Source organism: Gymnoscopelus microlampas, assembly GCF_963454915.1.
Source record: "Gymnoscopelus microlampas genome assembly, chromosome: 17".
In the NCBI taxonomy this organism is placed as follows: Eukaryota; Metazoa; Chordata; class Actinopteri; order Myctophiformes; family Myctophidae; genus Gymnoscopelus; species Gymnoscopelus microlampas.
This window is the reverse complement of record NC_139954.1, coordinates 32,449,223-32,463,930: the sequence shown is the minus strand read 5'-3', so window position 1 is coordinate 32,463,930 and position 14,708 is coordinate 32,449,223. Positions and strand designations below refer to the sequence as shown.

Sequence of the window (14,708 nt, the reverse complement as noted above, 5' to 3'; positions counted from 1 at the left end):
TCAGGCCAGTTGGCTGGTCAGTCAAGCACGGTAATGCCATGGTCAGTATACCAGTTAGTTTTGGCACTGGTCAGGTACCAAGTCCTGCTGAAAAAATAAATCATCTCCATAAAGCTTGTCAACATACGGAAGCACAAAGTGCTCTAAAATCTCCTGGTAGATGGCTGTGTTGACCCTGGACAGATTGCATCAACACCAGCAGATGACATGGCACCCATGACACCTTCATGCAACTTGGATTCTGCATTTCATATGGAAATCCAGGACCCATAGTGTCTGGAGATGAAGTTGCTTGAAGTCCAGTGTGAAGTTTCTACAGTCAGTGATGATTTGGGGTGCCATGTCATCTGCTGGTGTTGGTCCACTGTGTTTTAGCAAATCCATTTTAGAGCACTTGTGTTTCCGTATGTTGACAAGCTTCATGGAGTTGCTGATTTTCTTTTCCAGCAAGACTTGGCACCTGCCCACAGTGCCTACTAGTAACAGTAACTACTAGTAACTGTTGTACTGACCATGGTATTACTGTGCTTGATTGACCAGCCAACTGGCCTGACCTGAACCCTGCAGACAATCTATGTTGTATTGTGAAGAGGAAGATGGGGAACACCAGACCCACTAGTACAGATGGGCTTAAGGCTGCTATCAAAGCAAACCTGGGCTTCCATAACATCTAGTGCCACAGGTTGATCACCTTTATGCCACGCCCTTTGATTAAGTAATTTGTTCAAAATGACCCCAGACCAAGTATTTGGTGCTTAAATTAACATACTTTTCAGATGGATGACATTTCTGTATTATAAATCCTTTTTTTGAGTGGTCTTATGTAAGACTGGAGAGACGGGTGACAGCCGGAATGTAGACGGCATCCGGGAGCAGTATGGGTTAGTGCCCCAGCCTGTGTCTTCCGTGAGGAAGAAGCCCAACAAATCCACGGTGAGGCCTTTGGGAGGGCCATTCAAGCAAGCCGCAAGTGGAGCCTGCAGTACCACCACGACCATCACGCCAGAAGGAAATGTTTGGATCGGGGGGAGTCTGGTGCAACGATCAGGTCCTGGACCTGGTGAGACGAAGGAGGAGCCCGGCCAGGAGGCCATCCACAGAGCTAGTGCCTCCACGTGCCAGAGCTTCCCCCAGTCCCGGCAGAGTAGTTCCGGAGAAGCGGACTGAGTGGCCCTGTCTTTCCCTAAGAGGACTGACCGTGGGTAGCTACTGGGACGTAAGTCGGGGCTTGATCAACCCCCGGCTGGGTCACCTGGGCGAGGGTGTATGTTGTTGCGAGACCCGAAACACCCTATGACCCCACGCTACAACACTGATGATACGTCCCAGGTGCATCCATGTGATGTTTTCTTTATACAGTAGTTTATAATATGTAATATTCTAATATTTTGAATTGAGATATGGATTTTAGATTTTCATGAGCTGTATGCCATAATCATCAAGATTAAAACAAAAAACTTTATTCGCAATTAATTACGGAAAATGTACCTTTTACACAATATTATGTATTTTGTTTGATGGATCTGTATGCCTTTGATGGTTGCTGAATGGGGAAAAGAAACTATAGCACAAATGTGATTCAATCCATATTTGCACTGTGTTCATAATCACTCATAAATAATATCAATTATTCAGAATACTGATGTGTGTTCTAGACCTGGTTGAGACTGTCCTCAGATGACTGTGTATGTTGAACCATCTTTGGGGCAGGTTTGCTCCCTGCTGGCAGAGTTGCAGTACAGCGTGTGTATGCGAAATGATTCCGTCTGTCCCTCCTCCTGATCCGTAGCCACATCGGATGGTGTTTGGCTGTGTTTCAGGAAAAAGATTTGTTGTCAACTTGAAAACTGAATCCAAGGTTTGTGCAGACCATAACATTACATAAAACTGCTATCTTTAAATCACTAAATCCAACATTGAGTGATTGCTGGTATAGACAATAGCTAATCTAGTTAACTTCAGCCAGTTTGCAACGACAACGACCATTGTTGAAGAGGCAAAATGACAATGTTGCCTTAGCTTAGCCACAACGTATAACTTAAATATTTTATGGATCTGTTTAGCGTCAAATTAGTTTAAATGAAAGATTCACATGCCATGTCATGTGATGTGTAACGTTACATTTTGATCACATCGGAATGAAAGAAGTTACAAAGCTAGGCTAACCTTTATGGTTTCAGCTACCATACAGGGTGGGGCTCTCTGACATGTTGGAACTTCCACCAATTGTACTTGAACTAGCATCGAAGCTAATGATTTGATTCCACCATTAGACATGTAGATTAGGATGATCAGAGATCAGTTTAAAAACATCCGTAACAGCAAAATGTCATGTGTTCCATCCATTCATTCACTGTATCTAGTCTGGATAACGTTAGCTTGCGGGGCTAACCACTGCTATGCCTATGCATGGTGGTCCTGACTGAGGCTGTTCATTAGAATGCTCAGCTGAAATAGTCAGGTGATGCCCTTCTGACTAGAAAAGTCTACTTGACAATGAGACAGATTTCCTTTAAAGCTGCAATCCGGAACTTATAAAGTCATAAATTGTTATATTGATTGATTGAAATCCTTTTGTTTAGAAAGACATGGAAACAGTACATGGAAGTACAATACAAGGTTCTCTAAACTGGATCGCCCATAAAAGCACAATGACTTATTGTAAATGAGATCCCCACGCACTCAAATCATGATGACATTTAAGAAAACAGACAGATATACACTACTATGCAGAACCTCTAACCTGTATGATAGAGCTCATGTTAATACAATTTAAGTAGCTTATCTGCAATGGTTGGAGTGGTCACACACTACTCTTCCGTTAAGACATTTAGATGTTGGGTAGGACACCTGGTTGACAATTAGTACTCACTGCCTGAAGCTCATAAGCATAATATTTCCACTGGACAAGCAGGGATAGCGACTGAGAGGTCGAAATGTGGTCTCATTTGGGAGACCTGGGTACAAAACCTGGGTGGGACATGAAACGTATGGATTGCTGCTCAATTGAGAGGGGTGTGATGACCAAAGGTAATGTTTTGTTTGTATACACTCAGCTCTTGGGCATCATGTCAGACAAAAGTGAGCTGAAAGCGGAGCTTGAGAGGAAGAAACAACGCTTGGCACAGATCAGAGAGGAGAAAAAGAGAAAGGAGGAGGAACGCAAGAAGAAGGAGGTAACAATATTAAACCTAACTTTTACTTTGCTTCATGAATCAAGATGACAAAAACAAACCCAAAAGAGTTGACACTATTCGTATATCAGACCGATAACTAATACTAGTGTGTGTGAATTAGGTTATTGTTTGTGTCATCTATTTCTTCCATTCTATATGATTGCAACACTATACTGTACAATTTTGTGAAGCTCACATTTTCCCTTTCTATTACCCACAATCTGCTGTAATAAATTCAGATCGAAGGCAATGTTTTCTCAAGTAGAGATACTAACATTGCAGCATGTTTCCAGGCTGACCAGAAGAAAGATGTCGCTCCACCCGCTGAAGAGTCTGACCTGGAGAAGAAGAGGCGTGAAGCTGACACCATCCTGCAGAGCATGGGCATAACTCCTGATGTTCCTGTTGGTAAGTTTCTCCCCTTCAGAATGTGCATGGCAATATTAGCCAGTTTATATTGAGGTGTGAAATCTGAAAAACCTCATAAAACTTGAATCCGCTTTTCTCAGTACTTGGTGTCACTGCGTATCAACAAGCCATAACTTCCTCATAGATAGAGATCTGACCGATGCGATGCCAGACCTTTGGGTCTGATCCCGATATTGGAAAGTCCTAGTCCATTAATTACTGATGCTAAGACAAATGTGTTGTGTTACAAAAGACTAAACAAAAAAGTGCATAATTTTGAAAAACTTACATTTGATTAAAGTTTATATTTGCAAATATTTAAATTGTAAGCAAAAGAACAAATAAGTATACATATTAAACTTCGTCGCTGTCTGGCTGAAACCAGCGAACTCCATTTTTCAGCTTTTACATTTTTTTCATAAATCAGTGCTATTGAACACCCTTTACGTCTTTGTGTTGGTTAATACAATATTGAACCAATGAAAAGTATCAAAAAGCGCTTATGACAAAACTAGCTCACTCCATTGGATCCTCAAACTTTCAGCTAAACCTCCAAAGGCGGGTGGAGTTAGTTGGTTTTGCCGACTCCAGGCTCCACACCTTTTTGACCTCCAACCTCATTGTGAGCTTGGAGGTCCATTCAGCTGTTCTTATCAATGATGAACAAAACCTCCTAACCACTTTTTGTTTAGTTTTTTCATTTCCTGAAAAATGAAAATTTTGGAGTTAGCTGGTTTCTGCCCGACAGCCGAGATATATGTTCATATAAGTTAATTATACAATTAACAAGCAGAGTTGTACATTTAAAATACACACACAAACTGAACTTTATTTCATTCTTGAGACCTATTAAAAAACCTCTATATCGTCCAGACCGATATATCGGTTGGGCTCTACTCACAGATTGTCCAATCTGAAAGTCGTGATTTGCTGTGTCTCTGAGGCAGTAGGTGGCTTCAGAGATTGTACCACTATACTAATTAGAACAGAGAGAAGATCGATATTCTCCCCCAGGTAGGCTGCTTATTTTGTTGTCTGGGAGGCAAATTAATAAATGACTTGACTGACTTAAAAGCAGTATTGAGGAGAAATGTGTTAATTCCTTAAAATACTTAAAAACTCTCAAGCAGGCACTAGACAAAATAAATTGTCTAGTAACCTACATTAACTATAAAATCGGTGGCAGTATACATGTTTCTACTCACTTGAAAGGGGGTTAAATTATTTCACAATAAACAAAAGTGAGTCAACTGAGTTGAGGTGTGTTTGCTCTCCACTATATCCCAACAGGAGCAGAGTCCTTGATGAAAGAATAATAGCACAAAATAATATCCAGGAGTGGATCTTATAAAACCCAGAATATGTCCTGAAGCTGGAAAACATGGTATAAAGTGAGGAGTGGTTGATGGCTTGTCAGACTTTTCAGACTTGTGCTCTGGTGTCCACCAGGTTTTCCACCTTCTGACTCCACGTTCAAAATGAAACCAAATTCAACTTTGACCCCTCTTGCCGCTGACCTTTCACCGCACAGCCAAGAGTTGTACCAGTATGTACTAATCACAAATACATATAGATATCTACCGCACCAGGTAGTGCTAGCTCGCTATGTTAACCAGGATGTAGTGTCCCGGACGGGTGGTTGGTTAGAAGGAGGAATGACATTTCCCAGTATGCCCCTGGGCACAAGTGTGTTTATTGTGTTGTTTATGTCATTATTTGAATATGGGAATGCGTTTGGGGATTATGTTGTGGTTCATTTGTTGATTTATGTTATGTATTTTGGTGTAACACCATGACTGAGATTACTGTTTGTTGTGATTGGTCCCTCTCTTTTTCCCATTGATGTTGAGTTGGTTTGTGTGGTAGTGTGCAGTTTTCACAGTAAAGTATTAATGCCTTGACATGTCATGGCATGGCTTGGCATGGCTTGTTCTTCGCGTGGGCGAACTCAGCAAACTTGGGTCATTGCAACATTATATAAACAAAGTTGGCTGCCAATATTTATTGTTTTTGACGCTGTTGGCTACTGTTTTTTGTAAAACAGACAATCCTCACAACCACAAAGAGAAATTTCACATTGCCAACAGCAGGTGGCAGAAAAGGTCCATTAAATAATCATTATGAAGCCTCCAATGGTGGCAGCAAACAGCTCTGTCAAATTGTTTGGACCAGAACTGATGGGTGATAATAAATAAAATAATTTATATAATTTGTACAGTGGAATTAGATAACTGTACTGTCCTGAATGCATTTCCTCATAACGTTAACGTAGCACAGCATCAGAGTTTTTGTTTTCTACTGCTTGAGTTGTTTTAAAAGCTTTTAAAAAATGATGCTTTTTTAAATTTCCTTTTAATTATTATACAGTATCAGACTTGGACCAATTTGCCTCTTTCTATGTCTAGGCCCTCCACCCATGTCTCCCACTTCCAAATCGGTGGGCACACCAAGCGAAACAGGAAGCCAAGACTCTGATGGGGCCGTGGGACCCAGGTATGCACACCTCTCATCATAATGTTTTAATAGTAAAATGCTTTGCTTTCTTCCAGCATGGAGCCTTCATCTGCTTAGCGCACCACAGTGTGGGAGTGATGCCAAGGCTATTAATTGTGTCACAAACTAGGGACTCACACCACCTTAGGCAAAACATAAAAGCTTTTTTTGGGTTAGTGTTTTCACAGATCTTTTATCTGTATTTCTGTGAGCACTTTGTAATCTGGCTTAAGCTCTTGCATCATACATACATCATACAACAACTCATTGGCATACATTTGATGAACAACTCATCTACCCAGGATGTAGAAACATTATTTGAGCAGCAAATCACCTTTCTATTAGCATTAGAGACATTTTGCTTTTGTAAACATTGCATAGTTCTGAATCATAGTCCAAACCCACACAATTATAAAGCATGTGTACAATACCAGCACGGTGCACCCAGGGCAAAACTTGGCACAGAGCTTCATGTTATTACACTGAATGATGACTAGTTTATGCCAAGGGTGTGCATGTTTATTTAATTTGTGCTGTTGAATTAGGAGAATCCTAAATGAACAATAAAACAGCAGGCTCCTGCGATGCCTGAGGGACTTCTTAACCCGTAATTACAGCCCCTTCCCTGGACTGAAACCTTAGCCCCCCCAGTGTCCCATCAAGCCCAGGGAGTTCTTCCCCCTACGTGTTGACTCATTTCCCTCACCAGCATGGCCATTTCCTACGCACATGGAGGTCATGTTTTCTCCCTAAGGGTCCTCTCTCTCTCTGTGTCTCTCCCTCTCAATCTACACAAGACTCAGAGCCTTTGGTGTGACATAGTTAAGGCTATATCAGCCCCTCAGGCTGCACATTACACCCGATGTCATCCCACTCAGTAGGTTTGTGTGGCCATGCATTTCAAGCAGGTCCTCCATTCCATAGTTTTTTGGAGACAGATTCAGTCATTGATATGACATGGGGGGAGAGTCATAGTTACCGTAACTTACACCTAGATTGAAACTTGATTTAGATATTTGCTTAAAAGTACATTTGCTTTGGGATCTCTGGTCCAATCAGCATGTTGTGTGCCTAAACTCTAACTTATGTCCTCTCTTGGTTTATGCCTGCCTGCCTGTTTCGCTCACTAATGCCGCCTTGTTGCTGTGACACTAACCAGGACTCTGCACTGGGATTCTGATCCGTCCACTCTTCAACTTCACTCTGATTCTGAGCTGGGGTACTGGACACTATCTTCTCTCCTTTCCTGGTCATTTTCCCTTCTCTCTATCTACAGCATGGTTACTGTACGTCATCATCATGTTAATGCAGACAAGAGAACTTAGACGGTCAAGTCATGCATGCGCCAGTGTGTGTCAGACTATTCGTCAGAATATTGAATAGTTATTTGGTGTTGGCCAAACCTAATGGCACTTTTCTTCCACACAAACCGCTTGTTTCAATCAATGCTTGTGCCTAGATCTAAACTCGCAAGGTGTGAGTATGGTTAAATGGCGAGGACAGTTTTGTATTCTGTGTGTGTTTACAGTGGCCTGTTGAAAGTCTTCACTGGTCTTCTGTTAATTTTGGGCTGTGCATTGTTTGAGTTCTGATTTGCTTTTAGGCGTGCACCTCTAAAGGCCACACTGGGAATGGCCAAGATCACCCAAGTGGACTTCCCTCCACGTGAAACTGTGTCCTACACCAAAGAGACCCAGACACCTGTAACGACCCAGCCAAAAGAAGGTGACACATCTATGAGATTGTTTAAGTTTATCCATGAAATGCAACGCCAAGGTGTATGTGTGTGTCTGTGTGTGTTGCAATTCATCCAATAATTCAGTTTAATTCACAATTCCAGTGCAATATAACAACTACAAAGCTGGATTTACAAGACTCTACTAATAAAGTTTAGGTTTCAATTATTTTGACTACTAGATCTATTCATAAATAATTATATTGAGAGCCAACTCAACCCAAAGGAATTCTTTAAAAGTCTGTATATAGCACTACTTAGGCCTACTGAAAATCTGAGCCATATCATTTAGTTACATTTATAGTTATATGCCTGTTCTCAGTAGATTACAAAGCTTCACAGCTTATACAAAGACAGTACCTTTCAAGGATAATATTGACTCATAATATCAGATAGTGTGTGTGAGAGAGAGAGGGTGAGTGAGTGAGAGAGAGAGTGAGGGGAGGGGATGGGGGGAGTCTGTCCCTCTGCATGCATTCGAGCTTGTATGTTGTGGCCAGAAGCCTGCCTTGTATGATCATACGAGAGGGTACAGGAAGTGAGCAAGCAGTAGAAATGATCTTGCCTCACCAAGCTTAGAGATGAAAGTCAGGGAAAATTGTAGGGGCCCGGGAAATATAAGAAGTCAAAGGGGAGATTAAATTCACACACACAAGGCCTGCTCTTCTGGACCCCACATCCCCTCTATACCAATAGGCCTCTGCTACAATTAATGTGCAGGACGAGAAGGCCAATACAGGAAAGAGAACTGAGATTGAGGGGCAGATATAAAGGGCTGTTTATACGTCTGCCCACTGCATCTGAAGCATGTCAATATGTATGTAATTGCTGCACAGGAGCTTTAATGTGGCTGTCTGTTCTCTTTGGGAAAGAAGAGAATATTTGAACTACTACAAAGATCCACATGTTGACCACATGTGGCATGGAATATGTAATATTTCTGAATGTGCCGCTGTTCCTCCTTGTTGCACAGTGTGATGACATGTAGTGAATAATGCATTATGGGCCTTAAGCCAGGCCCGTTTCCCAGTACGCTGTTAGCTACTACTCGTACTACTAGCTTAGTGAGTGCTATACGTTATGTGCCCTTTTAATTTTGTGAAGTTTATTGGCAGCCAGGTAACACTATCTCTTGTGATGCTGCTTTGTATAGTTATATATAGTTATAGAGCTAGGTACTTTGTCAGATGATTCTCAGGGGCATGTCATTATATTGACATTAACAAAAGTTTTCAAAAATAAGGAAAAAAGCAGATCTACAAGCTCACAACCCGAGGTGAGCTTCTAGATCGGCTGTTTTCGCTATTCGTCTTATGACGAAGTATACAGCATAGAGCGATTAAAAGAATGTTGTGGGAAATATCTGTGCAGAGCTATTGAAAGATAAAGAGTGAAACCTCTTGTCTGTATTTTGGTGGCCCACAGACTCTCTAGGGCAGTGTAAAACCATGTTAAACAAGGACGGTTTCTGCCGACTGTTCAACACCAGGGCCCCCTTCCTATATCTGCCACTCTGTAATCATTTCATCAACTCCCTCACTTCCCTGTCTTCTCCCTTCACCGAAACAGGCACATAACAAAACACACTCAGTGACATTGTGCTTTTCACGCCATCACTCCTGGCACTCGATGAGACAGCATCCCCCATCCTTGCTCACTCCCCTCCGCACATATTTGATATGCGGGGTGGCGTCAGGACCAGCGCTCTGATTGAGCGATTCATCATGTTGTCGAGAGGAGGTGGCGGCACGACACTCTCAAGGTCAGCGGGCGGTGGCATGAGTGGGAGCCGCTGCCTTGCCCTATCTGCTGCAGCCCACTGTCTCCTACAGTGTCTGCAGTGTCTGCAGAACACCCCCTATATCACTAAGTTAATGCCACTTGTCCATTTAAAACATACCCCCCTCATCCTAAACAGCCTAAAAATCAATAGTTTACAGTGGACTTTTTTTTGGTCTTTTCCAACTTTCCATGAAATACAGACTCCACTGGACTTGTTTATGCACTGCCACTCTGTGACCACTCTCATGTCCATGACTAAAAGATCAATTTAACATAAAAAGTACTGTATAGCTTAATCTAATTATTATAAATTGTAAAAAAAAAAAAAAGTAGTGTTTGATTCTAAAATGAATTTGCTCCGGGATCTGATTGGTTCTGAGATAAAACCGACCGGAGCATGTCCGAGAGGAGATACCCATGATCCGAGACAGGTCAGGTATTATATGGGCTCCATCATCATGCAATCTAGCAGCTACTGTACATAGCAGCCTATTCTCTCCTATTAAAATTAAACTGCATATTAAATGGATTATTAAAATAACAGTTACAGTAGCCTACGTTTATATTAGACCAATTTATCAACAAAGAAATGAAAGTTGGCTATCACATAGGCTTATGGTTATTCAAATGCAATGTAAATTAACAAAGAAGTCTTTTGTTACAGATAACTGTAACTGTTATATCTGCATTTATTTGAAAAGGACCTATTCCTTTTAACCCATTAAAACCGGGAAAGCATCTGTGTCATTTTAGATTTTAGCTATAAATATAGCACATTGGTTGGCTATTCAAAAATAGTTTGTGCAAATCTTTGAATACATATTTATTTTTAAAGCTCAAATCTTTGCTTCTGGGGGCCCCTGGAACAAAATACTCACTCTTTGCCTTTTAACTTAAGTCAACTCTGATGCAGCTTCCTGACACTTTTTCCTACCTTATTTTATGGTATAATCTGATCCTAGGTCAGATTAATGATCATGCACATTATACAATACTTCATACGTATACCTCTTGATCACAGTTCTTCAATGATCCAGTTGGGTATTACACATAATGGTACCGTATACAGTCCTGCCCCGGACCCATTGTAATGGAATGGGACCCGACCTGGACCCAATAGTAGAACATAATAAAACATGAAACCAAACCCGTATGGGTCTCTGGTATTATGTTGGTAGACCCGGGAAGACCTCCAAACTCCTTTTCCGCCAGTATGCCTTGAGTAAAGCTTGTAGATCAGTTAATGTCTGCCTAAGTGCTACATCATGTTAAGACTGCACTAGTAGATAATAATGCAGTGCATGCAAGCACTCGTTAAACAGAGGCTTTCTTTTCATTATGGAGAAAGATATGTGAGGTATTCATCGATTGGTCTGTCTGGAGCTGTATTTAAAAAGGCTTGTTAGGAATATGAGGGAGTGGAGTATTTCAGTAAATTGATTCGATTCAATTTGATTGTTTCAATCACTTAATGCAGAGGCAGGACAAAACTTAATCAAGAAAGAACCTAATGGCGCCCTTGTTTCAAGTGCCACTCTTGTGTTCACCTTTTATGCATCTGATGATTAGTACTCTTAGGCTAAATATCTATTGTATCCCCTCTGTCATACAATAGCTCATTGTTCAGAATGTGTGTGTGGGGGGTGGGCTAGTCTTTTTGTGTTATTGGAACCATAGAGGTCTGTGCTTTAACCCTGGCATCCCTATTTTGGGCATGTCGTGAGGTGAAATGTTTTTTTTTTAATAGGCCTTAAGTGGTTAACAGGCATATGGCATTGTGTAGACTACCGGATTTGGATTTTTCTGGGTTATTCTGGCTCTCTTTATCTTCCAGTCTTATGTGCCTGCAGAGATCACTCTAACCTGTGATGGAAAAGTGGAAAGAGCAAAACTGCCATTTCGCAGATGACTGAATCTTGATCGGTCTGCTCTTTCAGAATGACCAGCATCTTTGACAGCTGACATCTTTTGGTTCACTTTGTATTTACAGTAGTATTGTCGTGTTTTATTCTAATGTTAACTATTTTAATTTGCTGTTTTTGGACTGTTTTTTATACCCAATAAGAATATAACTTCATAGAACTACTGTATTTCAGGAGAAAATAATGTATCTGAGTTTTTTAGAACTGTGTGCTGGGAAGTCATTTAGCATCCTGCTATGTTCCTTAACTGATGTGAATATGGCTGTAAACAAGGCAGGAGATTAAACAAAGAGATACACATTAGTGAAGTTTGACCTCTTTGTTGTCCTCTGTCAATCTATAGATAGAGGGAGACACCTGCAGCAGCAAGTAAAGGTCATTTAGTTTTGTACTTAAAACACAGTTTGATGCATGTCGTGCTTGCATTACATTAATATATATTGTCCATTGACAAAGACCAGTGATTACCCCCCCCCCCCCCCCCCCCCCCACAAAAAAAGCTTTTATTCCTTAAGTGGTACAAAAGCCATAATTGGGCCTGCTTTGAGAGGAGGTGTCAGTGTATAGGACATCAGTGATCCGGGTGAATTCTGTTAAATGTGCCCCCCATCCCCAAACCACCACCCCGTCCCCTACATGCTACCACACCCCTACCACTACCCCCTTTGCACATCCCCCAAAGGGGTCACCAGGATCACTAGCTTTTCTCCAAATGGCAATTTTGGCTGGCAGGTGCATTATACCCTTTATTTTCAGATTGTCTGTCCGCTCCTAATGTCTGGCAGGTTGATTGCTCTGGCTGCCTCGCCGGGGAAAGGCACTGACGAGCACGGCCAGGACTAGCTGAAAGACAGTGATTACTGTTTTCCTTTAAGCCTGATTGAGGCCCTTGAAAGGAAAGATTTTAACCTTCTCCTGTTGGTTCCAGAGTATGGCCTTTCATTGAAATGGCTTGTGTGTCATCAACCCAGTTCTGTAAACTCATCAGAACACCCAATAACCTTCTTCCCCAGTACCCCAGGAACATGTGTGTGTGTGTGTGTGTGTGTGTGTGTGTGTGTGTGTGTGTGTGTGTGTGTGTGTGTGTGTGTGTGTGTGTGTGTGTGTGTGACCATCACTTATGGTCAAAGTGATGGATGACATTATCATTTAGATTTTCTCAGTGGGAGGGAAATGCTACCATGTAGTACTGTCACCATAGATGAACTATACAGCTAACTATAAAGGAACCAGACAAATATTTCTCCTTCATGAATCTGTGTTTTTGTTTCGTTTTTTCTTCTCAGCATTGTTATACATTAACTGAAAGCTGTTTCCTTGAAAAGGCATGTTCATCTGTTATGAAGCCGGTGTTCAGTTTGACAGCTGGTCAGCCCTACAAGATGTATTTTTTTGTACATTCTCTGTGGCTGAATAGCAAGCGAAGGAAGCCCCCTGCTGGGATGGTAATTGCATGGGCTTGCCGTTCAGGGAGAAGCTTGTCTGGGGGCAGCCAGGCGGAAAAACCTCTGTGCCATCCTCATGCCACCTCTGAGGAAGAAACAAGACAATCCCTGCGCCACCATCTGCTTTTGCACCATGCCGTCAGCTGGCCAGACCCAATGGGATGGGCCCCGGGGCAGCTGCTCCACACCCTCTGCCCTGCTGCCCCTTGGCCTAGTGGGGGGCAACTTGTTACAGGGCCACAGTGGAGATGGCTTCACTGACAACTGCACTCCCTGTTGAATGGCTGGATCTCATTAACTGAGATGGGGAGGAGGTGGGGCACGGGTGTCCCTATGACGACAAGACACCCGTGGTGTCGCCACCCTCCTGCACAAGTGACAAACTTTCTTACTATAGAGGGACAGGTTCTCTCTGAAAGGCTACATTGTGCTGGCAAACCAAACAAATGCAAGGCAGAGATACAGAATCGGTCCATTGCCACTTGCCATAACAGTAATCACAGAGTGGAGCTTTATGAAAGAAGGAAATAATGGTTGTTGAAGCTGTGGAGTCCAAAAGGAATGAAACCTTTTTTTATGTGGACACCAATTTACATGATCATTTGTCATGATTATTAATTTGTCTGTTCCTTCCACTTTAAATTAGATTTTTATTTACTATTTATACACAAAACCTGAATCTCTGCTAACTAGATTTCATCATTTAAAAGTAAACAAAAGGAAATGATTCAAGTCTTTTTGTGTAGCTAAATGTCTGATTAGATGGCCTGTTCAGCATGGCTCATTTCTTGATCCAGTGATAAAATCCAAGTTCACCTTTTCTTCGACAGAGGAAGAGGAAGAGGAGGAAGTTGCTCCACCACAACCAGTGCTTGAGACCCAGACTGAGAAACCAGTCCAGAACGAGGAGGAGGAAGGTACCGTGTCTGTGAAAGTAGCATGCCATGATTTCATCAGAAACCACCCTTACTGACTGAACTAAGACTTATTGAACCGTATCATGTCTATTTGGGAAGCCTACTTTTGTATATTACCAGTGGTCTTCTAGTATTACAGTCCTGGGAAGTCCTGGGAACCAGTGTGTTGTGTTTTCAGTCGTGATGGAAATAATCAGGGCTGCATTTAATAATTGATTGATTCTCTTTGTGCATCTGTCTGTAAAGCTCCGCCACATGAGCTGACAGAGGAGGAAAAGTTGCAGATTCTGCACTCCGAGGAGTTCATGACTTTCTTTGACCACACTACTCGCATTGTGGAAAGGGCTTTGTCTGAGCACGTGGACGTCTTCTTTGACTACAGCGGCCGTGACCTGGAGGAGAAAGAAGGGTATTTTGGGTAGTTTTTGTCTTTTAATTTTGTCCTCTTTAGAAGTGCCTTTATTGATTGGTTGATTATTTTTTCATCAGAGAAATCCAGGCTGGAGCGAAGCTGTCTCTAAACAGGCACTTCATGGATGAACACTGGTCTAAACACCGTGTGGTCACCTGCCTAGACTGGTCCCCACAGGTGAATGTGTTAAAACTCTTGAATATAACTGGATCATTGGCAGAACAAATTAATTAAATAATTGGCCCTTTAAGCATTAATGATGGTGATTTGTTTTCTCATCTTTGTGAGAGTTATTTGGTTTTGTGTTAAAGTGGAATATGCCTAGACAGTGCTAATTGGTTGTTGAAATAAGTTACCTCGTCGGAGCACTAATTCTTTATGATTACGTAGCTTGAATTTGACAGTTTACGTTAAGCCA

General features: G+C 41.8%; 1 protein-coding gene across 1 annotated transcript in view; it reads left to right on the top strand.

The window, feature by feature from the left end:
* The first annotated feature begins 1,749 nt into the window (after positions 1-1,749).
* Positions 1,750-14,708, top strand: part of dync1i2a (dynein, cytoplasmic 1, intermediate chain 2a) — a 21,080-nt gene continuing 8,121 nt past the window's right edge. Inside the window, exons 1-8 of the mRNA XM_084085207.1 lie at positions 1,750-1,858; positions 3,057-3,176; positions 3,470-3,584; positions 5,990-6,077; positions 7,681-7,802; positions 13,792-13,878; positions 14,125-14,287; positions 14,368-14,467. Coding sequence (XP_083941333.1) covers positions 1,799-1,858; positions 3,057-3,176; positions 3,470-3,584; positions 5,990-6,077; positions 7,681-7,802; positions 13,792-13,878; positions 14,125-14,287; positions 14,368-14,467 — 855 coding nt within the window. The 5' untranslated portion in view covers positions 1,750-1,798. The remainder of the gene's footprint in view (positions 1,859-3,056; positions 3,177-3,469; positions 3,585-5,989; positions 6,078-7,680; positions 7,803-13,791; positions 13,879-14,124; positions 14,288-14,367; positions 14,468-14,708) is intronic.